General features: G+C 35.1%; 3 protein-coding genes across 6 annotated transcripts in view; 1 reads left to right on the forward strand and 2 right to left on the reverse strand.

Moving 5' to 3' along the window:
* The window catches only part of LOC119645258 (neuroglian), a 138,382-nt gene that overhangs the window by 78,875 nt on the left and 38,982 nt on the right, over window positions 1-20,525 (reverse strand). For all 4 annotated transcript variants that reach the window (XM_038045380.1, XM_038045372.1, XM_038045388.1 and 1 more), the window contains 2 exons: window positions 9,224-9,602; window positions 1,741-1,870 (listed from right to left, as the gene is read on the reverse strand). In XM_038045380.1, the coding sequence (XP_037901308.1) occupies window positions 1,741-1,870; window positions 9,224-9,299 (206 nt within the window). In that variant the 5' untranslated portion in view covers window positions 9,300-9,602. The remainder of the gene's footprint in view (window positions 1-1,740; window positions 1,871-9,223; window positions 9,603-20,525) is intronic.
* Window positions 11,167-15,731, forward strand: LOC119645250 (actin cytoskeleton-regulatory complex protein PAN1). Its single transcript, XM_038045360.1, has 4 exons — window positions 11,167-11,246; window positions 11,319-11,449; window positions 11,576-15,415; window positions 15,529-15,731. The coding sequence occupies exons 2-4, from the start codon at window positions 11,401-11,403 to the stop codon at window positions 15,585-15,587; spliced, it is 3,948 nt and encodes a 1,315-aa protein (XP_037901288.1). The 5' UTR covers window positions 11,167-11,246; window positions 11,319-11,400; the 3' UTR covers window positions 15,588-15,731.
* Window positions 17,444-20,365, reverse strand: LOC119645282 (ring canal kelch protein-like). Its single transcript, XM_038045409.1, is given in 1 exon segment — window positions 17,444-20,365. A coding segment is annotated over 1 exon segment (1,692 nt). The 5' UTR covers window positions 20,317-20,365; the 3' UTR covers window positions 17,444-18,624.

The following is a 20,525-nucleotide window of genomic DNA, read 5'->3' on the forward strand; positions in this document are numbered from 1 at the left end:
GAGTAAGTGGGTCAGTCGGTAGAGGCATAGCCAAACACCCGCTAGACTTGCAGCCGTCACCAACTCTCTATCTCTTTCCCTCATTGCAGTTCTTTGTAATCGTTGCCATGTTAAGCGAATACGGGGCATCCCTTAAGTGATCGGTCATATTATAAAAAGAGAAAAATAAAATGCGATTGGATCGAGAGACAGCTAAATCGATTCATGATCTTATACGGATCAGTAGAAATTTTTTTGAGGCGTCTCTTTCTATGTGTTATAAAGTAAAAGATTACTTTAGTATATCTACTCGATCAGCAACACTTTCGTGGTAGGTATGAAAAACTACTTTTTCGTTTTAAAAAATAAAATATAATATAAAACAAAGTCAAAGAAATGCAAAATAGTTTTATTTATTTATATTTTTTTTTTTTTCAATAGAGAGAGAGAGAGAGAGAGAGAGAGAAAAACAAGCATTTTTGTTATGTGTACATAATACACGCATAAAAATAAAATTGAAATGGATTTTCAGTTTGTGTAAATTCAACCTAAATTTATGTAGATTTTCTATTAAGTTTTTAGCTTTATGCTGCTGCTTCTGTTCGTTGGCTGTTTGTTTTTGTATTCCTTTGTACTAAAAAGCAAATTTGCCTTAGTTTTTGCATAAGAATTTCTTCGTTTTTTTTTTTTTTTTTTTTTTTTTTTTTTATTGCAAAACGTTTAAGAGCAAGTAAGTGGATTTATAGGGTAATGGGTTAAAGAAAACTATTTAAAATTTACTGCGAATAAAATTCTATTACAAATTTCTTTCATTTTCTTAAGTCAAACAAGGCCACTAGGAAAGAATTTAATGAAAATAATTAATAAGAAAAGAAATAAGATAAGAACATTATGATAAACTTGGACGAATTATACCATGCTACTGCATTATTTCAGAGTCATTTCTTGAATCAGTCAATTTGTCTGTCATACAAGACGCATATTTTAAGCTATTTTGACAACGTTTGGCATATTAAGCTGTTTTGGTCCAAAAGTAGACGTTAGCTAGAAATGATTCGGATCAGAATTTCCGTATTACGGCCTCATTTTGAAAAAGTCATTGTATGAAAAAATTTCGCAATTTTTTCAAAACATCCCAGCAAAAGTCGCTGAATAGTAAAATGACAGCATATAGAATTAATTCGAAAAATTTGGATCAGCTTAGGCATACAAATATTCCTACCTAGAGAGTATGTCTTTACTTGGCAGAAAGAAATCATTTTTAATATTTTGCGATGAAAATGTGTCCATAACAGCGACTTATATATCATAAAAATTAGTCACAACAAATTTGAACCACGTGGCTGTATGGTTTAAACCGTCAATCTATATCAACATTGCCATGAAATGTAAGCGCTTTTATGGCAACAAAGTTAAATTTGCAGTACTCTATGGTGAAACACTCTAACAAGATAATTAATTTTTGGTAAATTTGGACCAAATTAGTTCACGTTTTGAACCAACACCCCTATAAGGGGTTAGTTAATTAACCAATGTCTTATAATACTTTTTTCTTTTGCAGTTCATCTTCTTACATTAATTCTGTGGGTGCTCTCTTTAAAATTTCGCGAATTTCGCGGTTAATTGCACTAAGAATTTTTTTTTTTTTTTTGATCAAATGGCAAGATTTTCCAAGATATAGTTAACTGTGACATCCAGTTGATAGATTGGTTTTTTTTTTTTTGAGATAAACATAAGAAAATTATTTCATATAAGACTTACGTGGGATCAGGTTTTCCTTCGGCCTCACATTCAATAATGAACGGTTTATCGCTTTCCTTATTCTGTTGAGCAACTTTAAATAAAAGTTCATCAGTCGGTGGTTGTTTGATAATGCGAGGCGGTGAGTTTACTATAGTTGTATAAAAAGAAAAACAAAAAACAACAAAGAAAAAAACGTTTAAAAAGTTATCATTGTTTTATTTGACGATACAAGGGTATATTAAGGAAGAACTTGAGATAGACCCACCTTTGATTCAGAATGATTTTCTGAATTCGTATAAGTTTTTCTGTCCATATTTCCGTCTTGTTTTCTTAGGTTCAACTTGACGGTTGCAAGTTTTCATATGATTCGCTATACTGTCGTGTTTTGGCCTAAGGATCAACGCCCATCAAAATGATTCGACTCGGACAACTTTATTTTGGAAAATCATTCTATTAAAAAATTGTATTAAGCGAAGCGCTGTGGGCCCGTGGCCCAACATAGTGTTTTTTCTGGCTTGCTATTTTGAAATTCTAAAAGAAAATCTTTTTGATATTCATTCGAACAGTTTTACTGTTATTACATTGTGCTCCCGAATTGAAAATTAAAAAACAACAAAAAATGAATTTAATTAATCTAAAGTCAACTGCGATTGTAAAGATGTACTTTTAATGCTTTCCTTTAGTAATCGCTTTGCTTTAAAAATTCAATGTTACATGAGACACTCAAACTTGGACTTTTCTTAGAACTCAGATAATCACAACAAATCGATCAACAGTAGAAACGTGAAGGAAGTGGAGGAGAACGTCGTGAACATTAGTGGGGAGGACATAACACGCATAATTTATTCTTGCAGTAAAAAATAAAATCTAGAGAATTATAAAAACATCGCTTATTGAATTGCGTGGCATATCGAAATGATTCGAGCGTATTACTGCTACTCGAGATATAGCTTGGGTCATTAAATCGTTTAGCTCTCCGCTACAACATATCTTTCTATAAAGGCATATCAACAATGGCTAATTAATTTTAGTAATTTATTAAAGGTTTTCATAAGGTCGCCTTCGACAGATGATTCATTTTTAATACCCATCAACAAAGCATACGATTTGTATTCATTGTGTCAAAATGTTTGCAGCACTCAAAATGATGCTTCAGAAATTCAATATGAACATCCAGTTCCAAATCGTTTTAAGTATATCCCTCCGCTCGAGTGTGTAGTGTCCGATCCGGCCGAAGTTTTTCGAAATATTTAAAGAACAGATTTTAGCGCCGACGTTTTTAAACAAATACCCTTTGGAAACCACTCTGCCTTCAGTTAAAGAATGCCAATCAAACTAACGTGAACTTCATACGCTACATTGCTTAGAGAAACCTTCTTCACGTAAACGCCGTTGTTTAACTTCGTAAAATGCTCGTTATAAGCAAACTTGGCTATGGTTTGATCATATATGACAGCAAAAGCGAAGCGAATCGAATATAAATATTTTGAAATAAAATTATCACCAAGTGGTTAGTGGCAGTGCATATGCTTTGCGAACCACACCCATCAAAAATATTATTATGGAGACCGGCGTTCCACCATTAGAAAAGAGAGTGTACGAGTTAAAAGACATAATTATACCGAACTGTTGAAGAAGATGTTAAACCGGCCCTTACTGCCAAAAGAAACCATAGATACTAATTCGCAATTAACATCCGCATAGATGTTGCAAAAGAAACAGACATTTACCTAAACTGTGGGATTAACATGTCGGGGGCTTGAAAAATGTAAACGTTTCCAATTGAGCTGACCTGTACGCAGTAGTGGATGTCACAGGGCAAGTGCAAATTTATCGCTCTCTACACGAAAGTGTGTCAATGATTTACAACTGTACCTGGAGCAATTCTTCAAGATACAAAGCGTAATTTGAAAGGCTTATCACCACAAATACTTTGTCGGGCATAAAACCTACTTGTATCCTACCTGCAATATCAACTGAAACAGCATTAACAAATTAGGAAATGTCATCGCCGCGTACAGAGACAAAACAAGAATTTTTTGGGTTCCAAGTCATATTGGCCTGGATTGATCCGCAGCGGTTGCACCGACGCAATGCAAAAGTTTGACCCTCAAAAGTTGTATTCACTCTCGGTATTCAATCAACGTTAGGAAAATCAAAATGAAAACATTTTGAAGAGACCGACTTGGGCATACTATTGCAACGCATCAACGGTATGGAACCGTAAGAATTCTACGATTGTGGAAAATATCTTACGATTAAACATATACTCTGTCAAAATCTTTCTAATATTCGAAGATTAATTTTCGGAGCATCTAACGCTACGGACAGCTTGAAAATGCCTTTTGAACTTAATGTCAATAAAATTTGTAACTTAATTAAGGCTGCTAAACTAATCACCTAATCTATCTAAGAAGCGAAAAGAAAAAGACGTGATAATCTTATTAGCTAATACACGTTCGACTTTTAGTCTTCGAGTTTATTCTTTTGATCCAAAGAAAATATATGAAATGATCGAATGACGGACGACAAGTTGAAAATGTGAACAATTTGGAATTGGAATCATATCTCAATATATCTTAAATTTATGAATTTACGAAAAATAATGGAAACTTTGTTTGATTTATTTGATATGAATGCTCAGACCGCTGTCCGTTTTCATTAGATTAAGGAGTGATGTGTGCATGAATAGTATGCATGAACAATAGACTAATTTGCTAAAGTGTATAGTCTGGCAATACATGGAAACACATGTTTGGTGCGAGATACACAAACAATATGTTGCAACAACGTTAAAGATAACGTTAACAAAATCAATGTAAACACATGCTAGCATCGTACATCGCTTGTATTGGTCTATGCAAGAGATAACGACATGAAGAGGATGAATGCCTGGTTGTTTGGCATGAGATGACTGGTTTGCTAACTCTGCCCTGGCAGCGCAATGCACATGCACATGCATGCATCCACATACAAACATGCATGCATATTTAGTAGATATCATGAGTATGAATCCAATCCAATTTGAAAACCATGTTGCTCAACTACATTTATAGGCAGCAGCAGCGCATAGGATATAAGCAACGAGAAACTCTATTAATATTGTTGCACGTTGAAAAGTAAAAGCATAACAATCTACACATACCTATATTAGAGTTGTGTAAACAACTTTGTAATCTATGGATTAGTCAAGGTTAGAAAGGAGAGAGTGTAGAGCACTAACAAATAGATGAAAAAAAAAAAAATAAATAAATAAAAAATAAAATAAAACGTAAATTGGCTACAGTCTGATAAAAGCAACGACAATTTGTCAAAGTCATTCATTTGGGTTTTGTGAAATTTTCAAGAAGAAGAAGAAAAAAAAAAAACGAAAAAATTTATAAAATAAATAAATGAAAGAAAAAACGATCATTGGTCTACCGGTATTAAGCCAATTTTTTAACCACAATTATTGCGAGAATGTCAACCCAATCGAAGTTTGCTTTTCTATTCAGTAGACAGTGTTATGTTTTTTTTTTTTTTTTTTTTGCTTATTTTAAGCCCGAAAGCATAAAGTCAATAAATGTAGAGACACAAGTGTTTGAATGTTTCCGTTTACGACATAGGGCAGGTAATGGAATCCTTGTTATGTAAACATAGTGGCTTGAAAATGTCTGCACGCTTACTCGTTCTTCGAAATCATAAAAAAGCAAGAATATATCATTGATAGGAATTTCGTTTTATATAATGATTTAATATCTAATAGTTCACCTGTAGTCAAAATCTTGTTCTTATTGCTTCAATAGTTAGATATTAAGTGTATTTGTATTAGAGGAGAACATGAAATAAGAGTAATATGACGAAATACATGACAGCTTTATGAGTTTTTTTTTTTTTTTTTTTTTTTTTAAAGAGAAATTATTAACTAATGGAACAGTTATATACTAAGCGTTTGCATGTATTTTGATCACTTTTCCCACTTGGAAAAAGCCGTTTATTGAGAAAACATGATAGAATATAGAGTAATGCAAATATTTTCCGTTATTTTCTACAACTTTTCCCCATTTATCGCCATGGAAACATGGCGATATCGTATCGAATAATTATCGATATTGGTTTGGCAATGAATCAATCATCGACCCATTTTCTCACTTCTTCAGCATTTCTGGCATGCGGTACCTTGATTAAAAGGCGCTATATCTGGTGAATATGCTGGACGTCGCAGAGCTTCCCATTCGAGTTGCAACCGTGTATCCTTGACAAATCTTGCAACATGTGACCGAGTTTTGCCATATAAGTGAATAACTCTGCGTCAGTCAACCACTATTGCTGGTCTTTTTTGCAACAATACACCGTTAAATTTGCTCAGTTGACGTCGATAGACATCCGCAGTAACAATTTCATTCAGTTTTAGAAGCTCGTAGCACACTGCACCTTACTTATCCCATTATATGCACAGCACACTGCACCTTACTTATCCCATTATATGCACAGCAAAACTTTATGTCCGTGAACATTCCGCTTCGGTGTCAATGTGGATAGCCCCCCTCGACTAAGCCACGACCTTTTGTGGTTGGGATTGTCGTAGTAGTGCTTTTGCACTTTTCCCCACAGAAAATCCTACTTTTCTGCCTGGCAAGCAATGAAACCGTGATAATGGAACGGGTCGAAATTGAATTTTCATCCAATTTGTGTGGTTGCTATGTGCCCTCCTTTTGGAACTTTTCTATTGCATGTAAACATGTAGAAACGATTGGTTTACCAACTGTTAAGCTTTTCGAAAGCTCTTTGGGCATTTTTGTCTTGCAAGCCGTTCTTTGTCATTGACATCAAGATCAGCGCTTTTAACTAAACTCGAAACTAAACTCGTCAATTGGGATATAATGGAATCATTTCTAGGAGTGGTTGATGGTACTCGGCACCAGATTTCTTTAAATCAAACAACAAAAATAATGAATATCAAAAATGCAATTTTATGCGTTCCATGATTAGCTTCTGTATGCATAGAATAACAATTCAATAACAGTAATTGAAAGAGTATTATTTTATGTAGAGAAAGGTCAAATCATCAAACTCAAACGCTTATAGTTCGTGTTACTTTATCCTTTTCATCAATAGATGTCGCTAATCAGAATCCATGCAAACACCTTTTATCTAAATCTTGATGATATGCTTGTCTTTTACAAGATCAATTTTTTTTTTTTTTCCTCAATACTCTAATCGATTTTTTGAAGAGAACAAAATAACAGTGAATCTTCGGTTGTTGATTAGCTGAATAACAAAAGAAGAAGAATATCAAGCAGCTTAGCAATATAAGCACAAAAAAATTGCTGTAATGCCCTACAATAAATTGCTTCCAGACTATAAGAAAGTTTTTTTCGTCAAAGTATATGAGAGGTTAAAAACGCAGGCATTTTAAAGCGTTAAGGAGTAACATCACTATACCTTTGCAAAAAAAAAGAAAAAATTTTCTTCATTGGTTGAATAGATACATTAAACCTTAGAAGAGACGGATCAAAAACTCAAATGTCAAATGAATGTTTGCTAAGAAATTCTTGTGGTCTTGCCTTTTTGACCACCAGCTTCTCTAATATATTAACAGATATTTTTGAGAAATCTTAATTCTCCTTGAATTTAAGCTGCTATAGTGATGTTATCCCTTAAGCAATTTGACGGTTCATTATTTACATCGAAATATATAAAATATATATAAAGTAAGTCGGGAAAAATTGAAAAAAAAAAAAAAAAATACATAAAATAAAAATAATTTCCGTCTTTTGAAAAAAAGTGGTCCCATCAGCAGGTTCGGTTGAAATTGCCAGATGTAAAATGTATTACCATAAACTTGATCATCTGGTGACAACACTACCTTGAAGTGAATAACCGAATACACGTCATTCGTGGGAACTTTTTTTGTTTTACTTCTGCAATTCGAAGAAATTTCCAGCTGAGATCCATTGATTGCTTATAACAGCATATGGTGGTGCTTAAACAGAGAGCAGTTGGTCTGAGTGGTTTCAACATTTTGGTTTGACGTAGAAGACTAAGAACGCAGTGGAATGCCGAAAGTGTGCGAATACACGGAATCCGAAGTATTATTGAAAAAAAACTCGGCAAAAGCTCAAAAAAACTTGCATTTAGATTATAAGTGACTCAACAAACATTTTCACATTTGGTTAAAATCGTTAGGAATGATTCGAAAAGAAGGAAATTGGGTGCTGATGTGAACTGAAGCCAAGAGACGTGCAACGACGATTTTGCACACATGAAATACTGTTTGCCAGGCATAACAGAAAGTGTGTTTTTTATCCTACAGTCAATAGTTATAAAAAATGGATCCACTTGGGTTATTACCCAAGCAAGAGAAAATCAAAATTTTTGCTTGGAGCTCTCTACCGAGCACAATTCGCCTATTATTATTCCAGACAAGACAAACTTTTTCTCCTATACGGTAACGCCCGTCCGCATGTTGCGCCGCGGAACAAAACTTATAGGGAAACACTTAATTTGGCAGTCCTATCCCATCCGCCATTTTCACCAGAGATCGCTCCTTCCGATTATGCCTGAAGATACAAAACATTGCATCAATTATTCATGGATAACCTCAAGAGACAAAGACTTCTTCCAAAGTGTCCTCCGATTGCTGCCAGCACACGAGCAAGAAGTAAGGACTAGATCCGCATGAGTACCCGAGCAGGCAACGCTCAATGGTCGCGGATTCAAATCTCACGTGTGGTAAAGTTTTCAATAGAAGCGAGCATATGATCTTAAATCCACACTTTGTAAATGCATTTACAAAATATATCGAGGATAAAGAAATGCAATAAAAGTTATGGGTAATGATGGATGGACGAGAATACTTTGAATAAAACGTCATTTACCGTTCTTTCACAATACTCTCCTAATTTTTGATAGCAACTTTTTGACGGTAACTTATTTGTACCCCTAATAGTTGAAGCTATTTGAAGTCCTTCTAAATGTTGCATACTGTTATTCCTGTGCGACAAGTGACGTAACGGTGTGAAGGAAAGTAAAATATACTTGAAAGTCTGCAGACTTTTGTAAACAACTGTATGTATACAAATACAAACAGAAAATTTAATTACATTACATTAGCCGAAAAGGTTGAACCATGAAAACCACGTTCATGATGACGAGCACGAAAATTAGGAAAAAAATGAAGCAAACGTCAAATGCTAAAGATGAAGTTTAATGCAAAAGTTTTTTACTGAAAGATTGAAACTTTCTTTTTTAATTTAAAAAAAAAAAACTTTAGAAAAATTGTACTATAGTATGAGAAGAAGATAAAGTGTGTCATTATTCTTCGTTACATTGAATCGACAAATTGAAGAAATATTGATGGAAGTGTATTAACTAACATGTTACTAATCTTTCAGTTGTTGTAAATTTATATCATATATCATACATATATATATATATATATGCAGTTTTGTGTCGTTATGAACGTGACGTGCATCGATTAAAATTTATTTCAAAAACAAATCTGACGTTATATACTTACTCATCGCTGTGATAGTGCCCAATATGGCAACCAGCATGATGATGACGGCCAACGTGCTAGACGACTGCCGCCCCATTTTCGAATGGTTTGAGTGTAGACGTATATGCCTGTGTAAATGTGAATCCTTTTTAATATAAAATCTTCTCTTTCATACACACAAGTACACACTGTCCACGGATTAATGGAATGTGACTTTTCGAGTCTTATTTTTGGGGAAGGATTTCATATAACTTATAATTAAAATCTTTGGTTTTCTTTTTTTTGTTTTTTTTTTTTTTTTTTTTTTTTTATTTATTTATATATATTTATTTCCCTTTTATGAACTTGTAGCACAAGCATTGACAAGATGAGATATATCTGCAATGGGATAGAAACGTATCTGCAAAGAAAGCAAAGAAAGAAAGAAAGATAAATTGTTTAGTAATATGTTTTACTCTATTTTATTTATTTATTTATTTTTATTTTTATTTTTAAGTAATTTCAAAATTAATCATCTGTATTGCACATACAACGTGATATAGAAGGAGAAGAAGAAAAACACGTTTTCTAGCTTCTATAATGTTCCAATAAACTAATTCTCAGGTAAACATTGATTTCACTTTTCACTCTAGCGTAAGGTGCTGTAATATAATACAAAGGCTTGCTTTATTAAAATCTAAAAGACACTGGCCAGGTTGTGTGTATGTTGTGTATGTGTATGTGTATGCTTGTGTGTGTGCGTGTGTGTGTGTGTGTGTGTGTAAGCCGCTTTTATATTACTTGACAGGCAGTGGCGTTGAAAGCGAATAACAATGGGGTAATAATGGGTAACAACTCAAAAAGGTAAAGCAAAGAGAAATTAAAATAATTCGACTTACGTTGTTTGCGAAACTGAAGCTAACTAAATCTAACTGAGATGATCAACACATTGGCTGTCGTTTGAATGATGAAAAATTCAACATCATAAGAAGAAAACTCTTGAAGGCAATAGAAAAGGGATATATGCGATCAAGTTGTTGTTTTTTGTTTTTTTGGTGGTAGCACAACTAAATGGGTAGCCATGGATACTGAAGTTGACTGCTGTTATTAATGGTCCGCTTAGTTGGCGTTCCGATGATTTAAGCTTTGGATAGCTTGTAAAGTGTCCATCGTTACCAACATGCGATCCAGTAGCGTGAAACGTAACGCTTAATTCCACGCATTTGACGGACCGCGACTTATTCCGACAACTTTGCAAAAACATTTGCACATTGGGGTGGGATAACTTTCTCAACGCTACACAGTCATAGAGGGAATGATGCAATCGTTCTGGGGAACCAGTTAGAAATCACTTTTACACCAGACAGACTTGATAAATACATCCACCGACTTTTATCTCTTATAAATCTATAATAAAATATATCAATGGGTGATGGCGCAGGAATATTTCACGATTTACTTTTTAACTTAAACTTTTTTTTTTTTTTTGGCAACAGTACAGCGAAAGCAACGAACGTGGCTAAACGAACTCGGCATGTATAATATGCAGAGTGCCTTACGAATCTTTCGATTCATGATAAGATTTCGTTTCGATCTCATATTAATCGCAAGCAGCTACAATTATGAAAATGCGAATTAATAATCCCTCTCTTGAAATAAACCACAAACGCTACTGAATTATTTAAAATTCCTTCACATCTAATGCATAAAAGAAAAAGCTTGAAGAAAACGCACATCATATGCTCAATGAAAAAACTAAACAAAGTTAATTTACATACTAATGAGAAATAAAAGAGAAAATGGGTAAAGGGGAATACGAAAATAAATAAATAAATGTAAGATATATTTTTTTTTTATAAAAGAATCGCACTCTCGATAAGAGGCAGAGAGAGAAAGATAGAGAGAAAAACAGCACCAGCGAGAGATAGGTAATAAACATATGTTAATTGAATTAGTAACTGAAAACAAAAGAAAATCCAACTGGAAAGGGTTGCACTATAGCAACACTTTCCAAAACAAGCTGAAATGTTCTCAGATACGTTTCAGAACGGCAGCAATAGTATTGGTATAATACTAATATTGTTAATTATTTTAAATATATTATTAATTTGTAAACATTTGCGTCGACAAAATAAAGGACAACACAAACTAAATCGGAGATCCTTAACGGCTTACGGTGATATGTGAAAACAATTGAAGCTTTTGATGTAAGCAGAAATATGGATTTTCGTAATATATGTCCGAACGTGAATATGGACAGTATACGAGGTAAAATGTAACCAAAAAGAAAAAAAAAAATCAATATTTTCTAAAAGGTCACGTTGTACGAGTTTCTCTTTTTCAATTGAACAGCGAGACCTTGAAATAGGGATTAATTGAATTTTGCTATTTCAGCGGTAATTCCACCACTGCCTGCTATGCCAGCAGCATTATCTAAAATTAAATTACCAAAATCGATGGCGAAATTAAAGTCGAGAAAAATTTTTCGCAGTTCTAGAGAGGATGTTCAACGTAGCAGTTCCAAGAAAAGTGTTTCCTCAATTAGAGAGGCCCCGCCTATACCGCCGTCAGGCTTTGTAAATCATACTCCTACGCGTATTTCGACAATTTCATCTCTTATGAATCAAACGACCAGCGGTGGAAGCATGGAAGATGATTACCAACGCAATACTTATCGGCGAGCAGGCAGCATAGACGATTATCCAACACCGTTGAGTCAAAAATCTGAACGACATCATCATCGCAAAACAATTAGCCCATTAAAAGTGCCCGCTCGCACACCTGAACCGTCCTCGGAATCACCGCAACCACCGAAATTATCTTTTACCGAAAAACTGCAAAAAGGTTATCACGATTTCTCTGAATTCAAATTGAAGCATCTCTTCGTTAAGAAAACTGTGGTCCGTAGGGACAATATTGAAATTGGCTATTATGTAGATCGGTACGAAGAAGATCGCGAGCGCGAAGTAATTGAAGAGGCAGAAGATGATCGTAAAATAGCTAATAATTATGAAATTAAATTTCAAACAGCCCGGGAGGGAGCGGAAGATTCATTCGAGGAAAGCCCCGACGAAGGCTCGCCTGATTTACAGCCTCACATTAAAAGAAAGAAGCCGATAAAAAGTGTCAGTGAGCAAAGCGGTGACGAAAGTGGTATGGAATTAACTCCACCTAAGCGCAGACCAGGTATTGCAGCGACCAGATTTGCCAGAGTTCGTAGCCCAGCTCTTAGCATGTCCGATGAGGAAATCGAACTGCACGATCTCAATGAGGAGCCAGAGTTATCAAATATATCAACAGTAAAGAAAGGCGCAGAAAAGTCAAGTAAAGTGAATGAAGAAAGCCCTGCAGCAACCGACCCTAAAAACGAAGACAAACAAAAACCTAAAGGCTTTAAAGAACGTATGGAAACCCGCTTATCGAAATATAAGGCTTCGCGAGAGAATTTAGATAAAGCAGAGGATTTAAATAAAGAAGACGAAGAAGAAGGGCAAGCAGGCAAAACGCCAAATGCAGAGAAGCCTTTATCAGCCATTAAAGAGAACTTTAAACGCTTACAAAAATCTATTAAATTACCGACATCAAGTAACAATAATAATAATAATAATGCAGTTGCCAGCGACGCAAACGAGAATGAAGACAACGATGAGAGTAATAAAACAAAGTTAAGTAAAACTCGACAGTTTACTGAACGTTTGAAACGTTTCCGCTCTGTAGACAATGTAGATAACGGAACAACAGAAAACGATAAGGAGGAGGAGCAACCCACTCATATTAAATCGACTATAGCCACCAAATTTCAAGATCTTAAGAAAAGCCTTAAAAAGAAACCGTCTGTCGATGTTGGTCAGACAGATGAAGAACCGTCGCCACAACGAGAAAGCAAGCATGGAGATTCATTATTGGAAAAACTTAAACATATTCGTGCCCGTAAACAGCCCACTGGTAACGACGATCCCGATGACGATGAAGAAGGTGGCGAAACTTACAAAGAGAGTTTCGCTGCCCGTGCTAAACTTCAATTGGAGAAAGGTGTTGTTATAGCCAGTCAAATGCCTCATATTACCAAGAAAAAATTGACCGAAACAAAACGCTACTTCCATAGATCCCCTAGTAAAGCTGACAAGAAATCGGACAAATCTAATGAGAATAAAAGGGACGAAGACGAAGCGGAAGAAGAGTCACTTGAAATTGAGGATAATACAAGCAAAGCTGTTGTTCCTCGAAGACGTTTTAGCGAAGTTAGCGAAAATTACGATGCCAAGGAGGAGTATCTGCGAGAAATCGCAGAAGGTCAAGAACAGATTGCTGCTCAAAGTGCTACTGTAGCTTGGACTACTAAGCCAATTATCACTTCTTCATTGGATTTGGAAGACGAGGAGGATATTGCTGCCGATTATCCGAGAGTACTTATACATCAAGATAATTCAGATACTTTTGAATCAACTCTAATAATAGCAGTGACACGATCTAGAACACATACACCGACTCCCATTATAACCGAATTACCACCAGACCCTCCGAGTCCGCCAACCAAAATCGAATCAAAATCTGCGACCTCCGCCAACTCAAACTGGATACCCAATAAGGATATCATTTCAAGTTTCTTAGAGATGACGCCACCGTCGCAACGTAACACCCCCAAGGAGTTCAATGTTAGCAACATTCGGGAGAAATTGAGTAGTCAATCAATAGACTCAAATTCTGATAGCGATTTATGGATTAATCAGAAATTGAATAAGAAAAATTACCGAAAGGCTTCGGTAATAGAATTAAGCGCACCAGAAGACCAGGAAGAAGCTTGGAGAGTTAAATCGTCGCATGAAGACAACAATAAAATCTACAAAACTAAAAGTATCGACATATTTGAGGCAAATGCAAGAAGAGGAGGAGCACTAAATGCTTTCGAAGATTTCGATGATGAACTGAAAAATACACCAGTTATTGAAATTAAACATGAGCAAGAAAGAAAGCAAGAAATTATATCACGACGCGAAAGAAATATAGATTCTTTTGAACACGATAGCAGTGAAGAATTAGATGCTGCCGATGATGACAATTCGTCAAGAGTTACCAAAATTTTGGTAATAAACAAACGAGATAAAAATATTAAGGAAGCTGACCGGATTATTAGATCACAAGAACTCAGTTGTGAGAAAAACACAGCGAACGATCTGTGCATCAGAGAGTTAGAAGATATTGAACTTAAAATTAATGAACCAGACTTATACGAAAGAAGCAACAGTGACGGCGAAATGCATAATCATCCGCTATCCGTAACACCGTCTCGACCACCATCAATGTCTCCTCCTCCACCCCCTTTGCCGCAGCGCCAACCTTCAATCAGAATAATCCAAACTGCTGTTAAAAAAGATTGTTTACCTAGTTCGACATCGACACCATCATCACCATCACCATCACCACCTCCATCGTCAACATCATCGTCGTCATCGCCACCACCACCACCACCGCCGCCACCGCCGCCAACATTACCACAAATAAAACCGCCAATACCGCCCAATAGACCAACGAAAATGAAACCATGCGAAACACCAGCACCAAAACCTCCCGAACCTGTTGCGTCCGTACCAAGAACAAGTAAACCTTTGGTTAAGACTTCATCTTTGCGTCTAACCTACAACGAACAAGTGAATCCCAAAGATAAAGGCAAAGTTAATAAACTTATATCGCGTTTCGAACAGCCAACAAGCGAAAGTAAACAGAGGCCACGTATCATACCAAGAAGACCGATAATTCATCCTGACTCTAGCGAAAATAGTGACGACGAAATTGAAGAAAAACCGCTATCCCAACGCAATTTTGATGAATCTGAGCGCGACGTAACGCCAACTAATCAACCAATTAAAATGACTAAATCGCTCTCCATTGATTCGCCAGATTTATTAAATCACAATATAGAAGAAGTGCAGATATTACCACGCATGCGTAAAATCGCTTCTGATCGCATAAAAACGGAAAATCATCCAACACATTTGGAAAAACATATATCAATACCACAAATTTCGATAGCCAGTAATCCGGATATTAATTCCAACTTAAGCGGGCCCAATTCGGAATATGGTTCACCTATAACTTATCCTTCCAGTTTAGTCAGTTCTACCGAAGCTACGCCATTGTCAGTACGTAAGGAGCCAGACTTACTGCAAACACGACGTAGTCGACGTTCCATGACACGTGACGATGAACGCTTTTACTCATTTGATAGCGATGAAGGTAATAAAAAAACAAAAAAAACAAAAAAAAAAAAAGAAAGAAATTATCGATTGTCATTTATACATTTAATAATAACTTATGCAACTTTTTTCATTTATTTCTCTCTTTTATAGAAAATAGCTACTATTCAATAAGTTCAACAAACAGTAGTCGTTACGTGGTGGAACTTTAAATAGGCGACACGATATTCTAATATTAAGGGGGAGAAAACAAATAAATAACAAAGAATTATTAGAAGCCCTTCGAATGTATAAATTGTGTGAATGTGTAAAAGAGAGAAGAAAATATGATAAAAGCGAACATAATTATGATAAAAATTAATAAACTTAAGACGAAAATATATATTTGACTTGTTTAAGAGTTTGAATATTATTTAGAGAAAGAGAGAGAGAGAGAGAGAGAGAGATGCTGTTGAAAAACTTATCACTTTCTTATGACTTACTGTAGCTTTTGGCAATTAATTCTATTCTATTATTCTAGATACTAATATATTTGGGCACTAAAGGTCTTCGGTGTAATCAAAGTTTCAGATAAGTTACATTGAGAACGAGAAGAACTTAATCTCAATTGGCATCGATCAAAAAGATTTGAATTTTTGCAAATACTGACGATGTTAATACTGATGACGATGATCCTCTTAACTATTATGTTTTTTCAAAATTTAAAGAACGATAAGGACGACAGACAGTCACTCATGCTATATAAATATTTTTGTAGACATTGCGCGGTTATTACATTTCTAATTTTAAATAAATAAATTTAAAAAAAAAAAACCAACAATCATTTAATACTAATAAGGTGAACAACAAATGAATACTGAAATCATTTTCAAAGGCTTAAATCATTTGCGCAACTCTCTGCTGTGATGTGAAAGAAAGTAAAAAGAAGTTAACTAAGGAAAAAAATCTACTTACTTATGTTATGATTCATTTCTTTGATTTTGCGTCAACTTGAATGCATAAAGTGTACAAAGTTCAATGACTTTCAAATCATTGAAAAAATTTATGGCAACATTCGTAAAAAGAAGAACAAAAAAGGAAAACCATCTGCTCTTCTGAATTTATCTCCTTATTGTTACTATTGTTGCTATTATAACCTAACCATTTGCATACATGTGTAAAACACATAGTCACATGAATAAATGGTGAATTATTTGACTTATCTACTTTCGGTGGTTAACGATAAAACAAGAAGAAGAAGAAAATAAAAAATAAAAAAATAAAAAATAATCACTCTATGCTAGCAAAAATATTGTTATTTTAACACCAATACCACTGTCAGCGAAAATTGGCAACGCAGCGCATTAAAAGGTTGCATATGCATATATAACGTTCCCATAAGTTTGCAGTTATTGTTGTTGCTATTGCCGCAGAGTTTTATATTGTACAATAAAATTCCGCCTCAATTTACAGTTAAATTGTATATATATTCATATATAAGGATATACATATATATCCTTGCTGCAATATAATACCTGCAAAATGCTTGCATAAAGAAAAGTAAATGCGTATGCATTTTATATAAAACGGATGAGTAAAATCCATATTATTATACTTCTAAAAGTGTTACTGTGTCAAAGTGTCGAAGACCGGGTACGCACTTCGTAAGATGTCGAATAAATGAAACAGAAATTATTACGGCAAAGTTCTCCTCGCTTTTTACCACCCTTTGCTTCTCTTTTAGCATAATTGTAAATTGAAAATGACTAATGCTTTTTATTGATTCAGAAAATTTTATCAATTCCTTCGCCGTATTTAACTCATGAAAAACACTTCTTTTTTTTTCAATAATTTATTAACATAATTTCATAATTAATTAAAAAAAATATATTACCTACCAGATGTTCAAAGTAAATAATGAAATATTATATATATTATCTTATATATATGAATGCATGAGCCAAGTGTTGGTAGTGGTGGTATGTTATTAGGCTTTGCTTGCCAATAATTAAAAAAAAAAAACAAAAAAAAAAGGGTGCGTTGCAAAGAAGAAAAAATAAATAAATTGCAAATCAGTGTCGAATCGAATCTTTGATACACCCTACCATCTAATGTACTTATCTCTAGTTTTATAATAATTTTTGCGATGGCCTCGCAAGTTGAAGTTGTGTGCTTTTCTTTACTTTTTGCTTTGAATGCTCGAGCCAAGGATTTCGAATTTTAAATTACGAGATTTTTACGAACAAATCGAAACGAGTTGTTCGAATCACGAATTATTATGGCCTTAGCAAGTAACACTGCATGTTACATATGGAGTAGCAAAACCAATATACTCTCATCTCTTTTGATGTTGACGTTAGGTGCCAAATTCCCTTTTCATATGTGCGGGTTTAACTAATTTAATCAACGTTCATTTATCACGTTTCTATTTTTCTTTGTATCACACCACTCTCTTATCCATTAAATATGTTTTTTTTCATTTATTATATTCCAGAAGTTGATTGATGCCAGGGAATCTCGGTCATATTGTTTATTTTCTATGCACGTGTTCAACTATTGCGGTACAGTATTTGATTTTGTCGGTTTCACACTACATTCCTTTTTGCGTTTAATTGAATTAAATTTTATGAGACTTTTGACAGATCACATATTTTTTTTTATATACATTTTTTTTTATGCTGACTAACTATATTTTGTTAAAGAAATAATTCGCTTTTCTATTCGAGAATAACCAATTTACTCAATATGCGCGGCATTCATTCATTTTCGTTTCCATTTAATTCATAAAATTTATTGGCCGTCATGTCCTATTAACGCTTTTATAGCCTCCTTTAGGATTTTAGTGGAGTAAAATGTCCCATCTTTCTTCGAATTTAGTTAAACTTATGCTTACTTTTAAATATTAGTCGAGGTTCTACTTACGGTTCTCGCTATCGAGAGATTATATATAATTACGAAGGACAAAATTGACACCACAACGCTTTTCGGGTTAACGATAATCGATTGCATTCGTATCGAGTTAGGCTTCTCGTTGGTTGCACTTATATATATATATTGGTATATTTGTGATATCGGCGGTATAATATGTTTAACAAAGTAATGCAAAGAAGAGCAAGAAAAGTAAGTAAATAAGTAAACGAAATATGAAATTAAGACATTATAGTAAATTACGGCCTGGCATTAAATACACTACACCACTTCCCTTAACGTAGTTATTCGAGTGTCGAGCGTCCGTCCTTGATCAAAAACACGTCGCTGTACAAAATTTCATCAAAACCAGCGATCTAGTTTGTCTACTATCCAAGCACCGGCATAACTGCGTTCAATTGTCATGCCATCGGTCAGTGTGCGCCAAGAATTAGTTTCGGGAGCATACACCTCGACTGATGATAAATACGACTGACCGTCATATCCTCCCACTACGTAGAGTAGGCCATCCTGAGCTACCACGCCAGCGTTTTTACGGCATAATGACATATCAGCTACTGGATGCCATTCATTGCTTTCAGCATTGTATGCCTCTGCAGATTTGCACACTATTTCACCATCGTAGCCACCTACAGCGTAAAGTATGTTATGGAGTACACCTATACCAGCGCCGCAGCGACGTGCCGACATATTTGCTACAGCGCCCCACCTGTTAGTTCCGGGATTGTAGCGTTCGACTAAGGAGAGATATTCACATGTATTTCTGTCGACACCGCCGACAGCGTAGAGTAAACCATTAACTACTCCCACGCCCACTGCACGACGTCGGGTAGACATTGGTGCTATCTGACGCCAATGGCCATTTCTCGGATCAAAGATTTCAGCCGAGTTAAGGTCTGTAGTAAGTTCAGAACCGCCCACAGCATAAATGCAACCATTAAGTACCGCAACACCGAAGGAAGATCGTTTTGTCAACATATTGCTGCTGGAAGACCATCGATTTGTCGCGGGATCGTAAACCTTCACACACCGCAGATGTGATCGACGACTAATTCCACCTATAGCATACACCTTTTTACCTAATACCGCAAAGCTGGCTTTATTTCTTCTAAAGGGCATGTCGGCAGCCAGATGCCACTTTTCTTCCTGCAAATCATAGCACTCAACCGAACGGATTGCTTGTAGCGGACTACCTCCTATTACTAAAAGTATCTTTGGCAAATCCACATGTTTGCGAGGTATTGTACGCACCGTGGTAATTTCAGAAGGTGCCAGATGATAATAAAATGCTTCCATAATTAAATCTTTACATTTCATACTGCGCTTTAACAAAGGCTCGTTATACACCTTCTGAGTTATATATTGTTTTGCTAGAAGCGGCAAGCGCACATGTTGCATTAAATCGGCGGTATGCTGTCGGCGTTGTGGTTTATCATAACGTAACCAGTTTATGACGCATTCATAAACCTTTTCTTCGCTGGAAACCGATATATCGTCATCACTTATTAAACCGATTACTTTTTCATGTGTCAAATTTAAAAATTCATCAAATCCTATGACTTCGTTGAAATGCTTCTTTATATAGGTGTCGGTGTAATTAAACAAGTTGACACAGCCGTGCATATCGGCTGCGTCTCGTATACTCAAACAATTGCTGGCATTCAAATGAGTTTGTAAATAGTCACAGCAGGCGTCTCGAACATCGGTTAATTCCAAAAGATAGGCTGCGGTTAACAGGTGTACGGCATTTTCCTTATTGATTTCTAACGTTGATGCGTACAGGTATTCGATAAGCAGTTTAACAGCATGACCATCGACGCGCTCTAGGATAATTCAATCTTGTTGTGACTCTGTAAACGTGGTATAGAAGTAAGGACTGCACGATGCCAAGATTACTTTATGAGCTGGTATTTCTATATCGTTAACTACCAGGGTAACGTCGCACAGCAGATTTTGTGTGCGCAATTGGTTCAAGAAGTTAAGAGAACGCTGTTTTAAATCGGAACTCCTCGACAAAATAAATCGTTGCTGCATCTTTTGTAAATTAATCTTGGAAAGTAATTTAAAGGAAAAATATATAAATATGTATTTTTAATATTAAAAAGTCACACTTACATTGATATGTTTTTTGTCCTTTTTATCTTTGAAAATATTAACTTTTTCACCGTTCGCCTTTTTTCACACTGAGTTAATTTCTTTTTTCAGACTTATTTGTTTTGATATTTAATAAAAATGGCCTACTT

This window comes from Glossina fuscipes, unplaced genomic scaffold, assembly GCF_014805625.2.
Source record: "Glossina fuscipes isolate IAEA_lab_2018 unplaced genomic scaffold, Yale_Gfus_2 0, whole genome shotgun sequence".
NCBI classification, from domain to species: domain Eukaryota; kingdom Metazoa; phylum Arthropoda; class Insecta; order Diptera; family Glossinidae; genus Glossina; species Glossina fuscipes.

Bases quoted from the DNA above. Each gene is read 5' to 3' on its own strand.
- LOC119645250 (XM_038045360.1), top strand. From the start codon at position 11,401: ATGGATTTTCGTAATATATGTCCGAACGTGAATATGGACAGTATACGA. The intron at 11,450-11,575 runs GTAAAATGTAAC...TTGCTATTTCAG, and splicing joins GAATATGGACAGTATACGAG to CGGTAATTCCACCACTGCCT. The intron at 15,416-15,528 runs GTAATAAAAAAA...TCTCTTTTATAG, and splicing joins CTCATTTGATAGCGATGAAG to AAAATAGCTACTATTCAATA.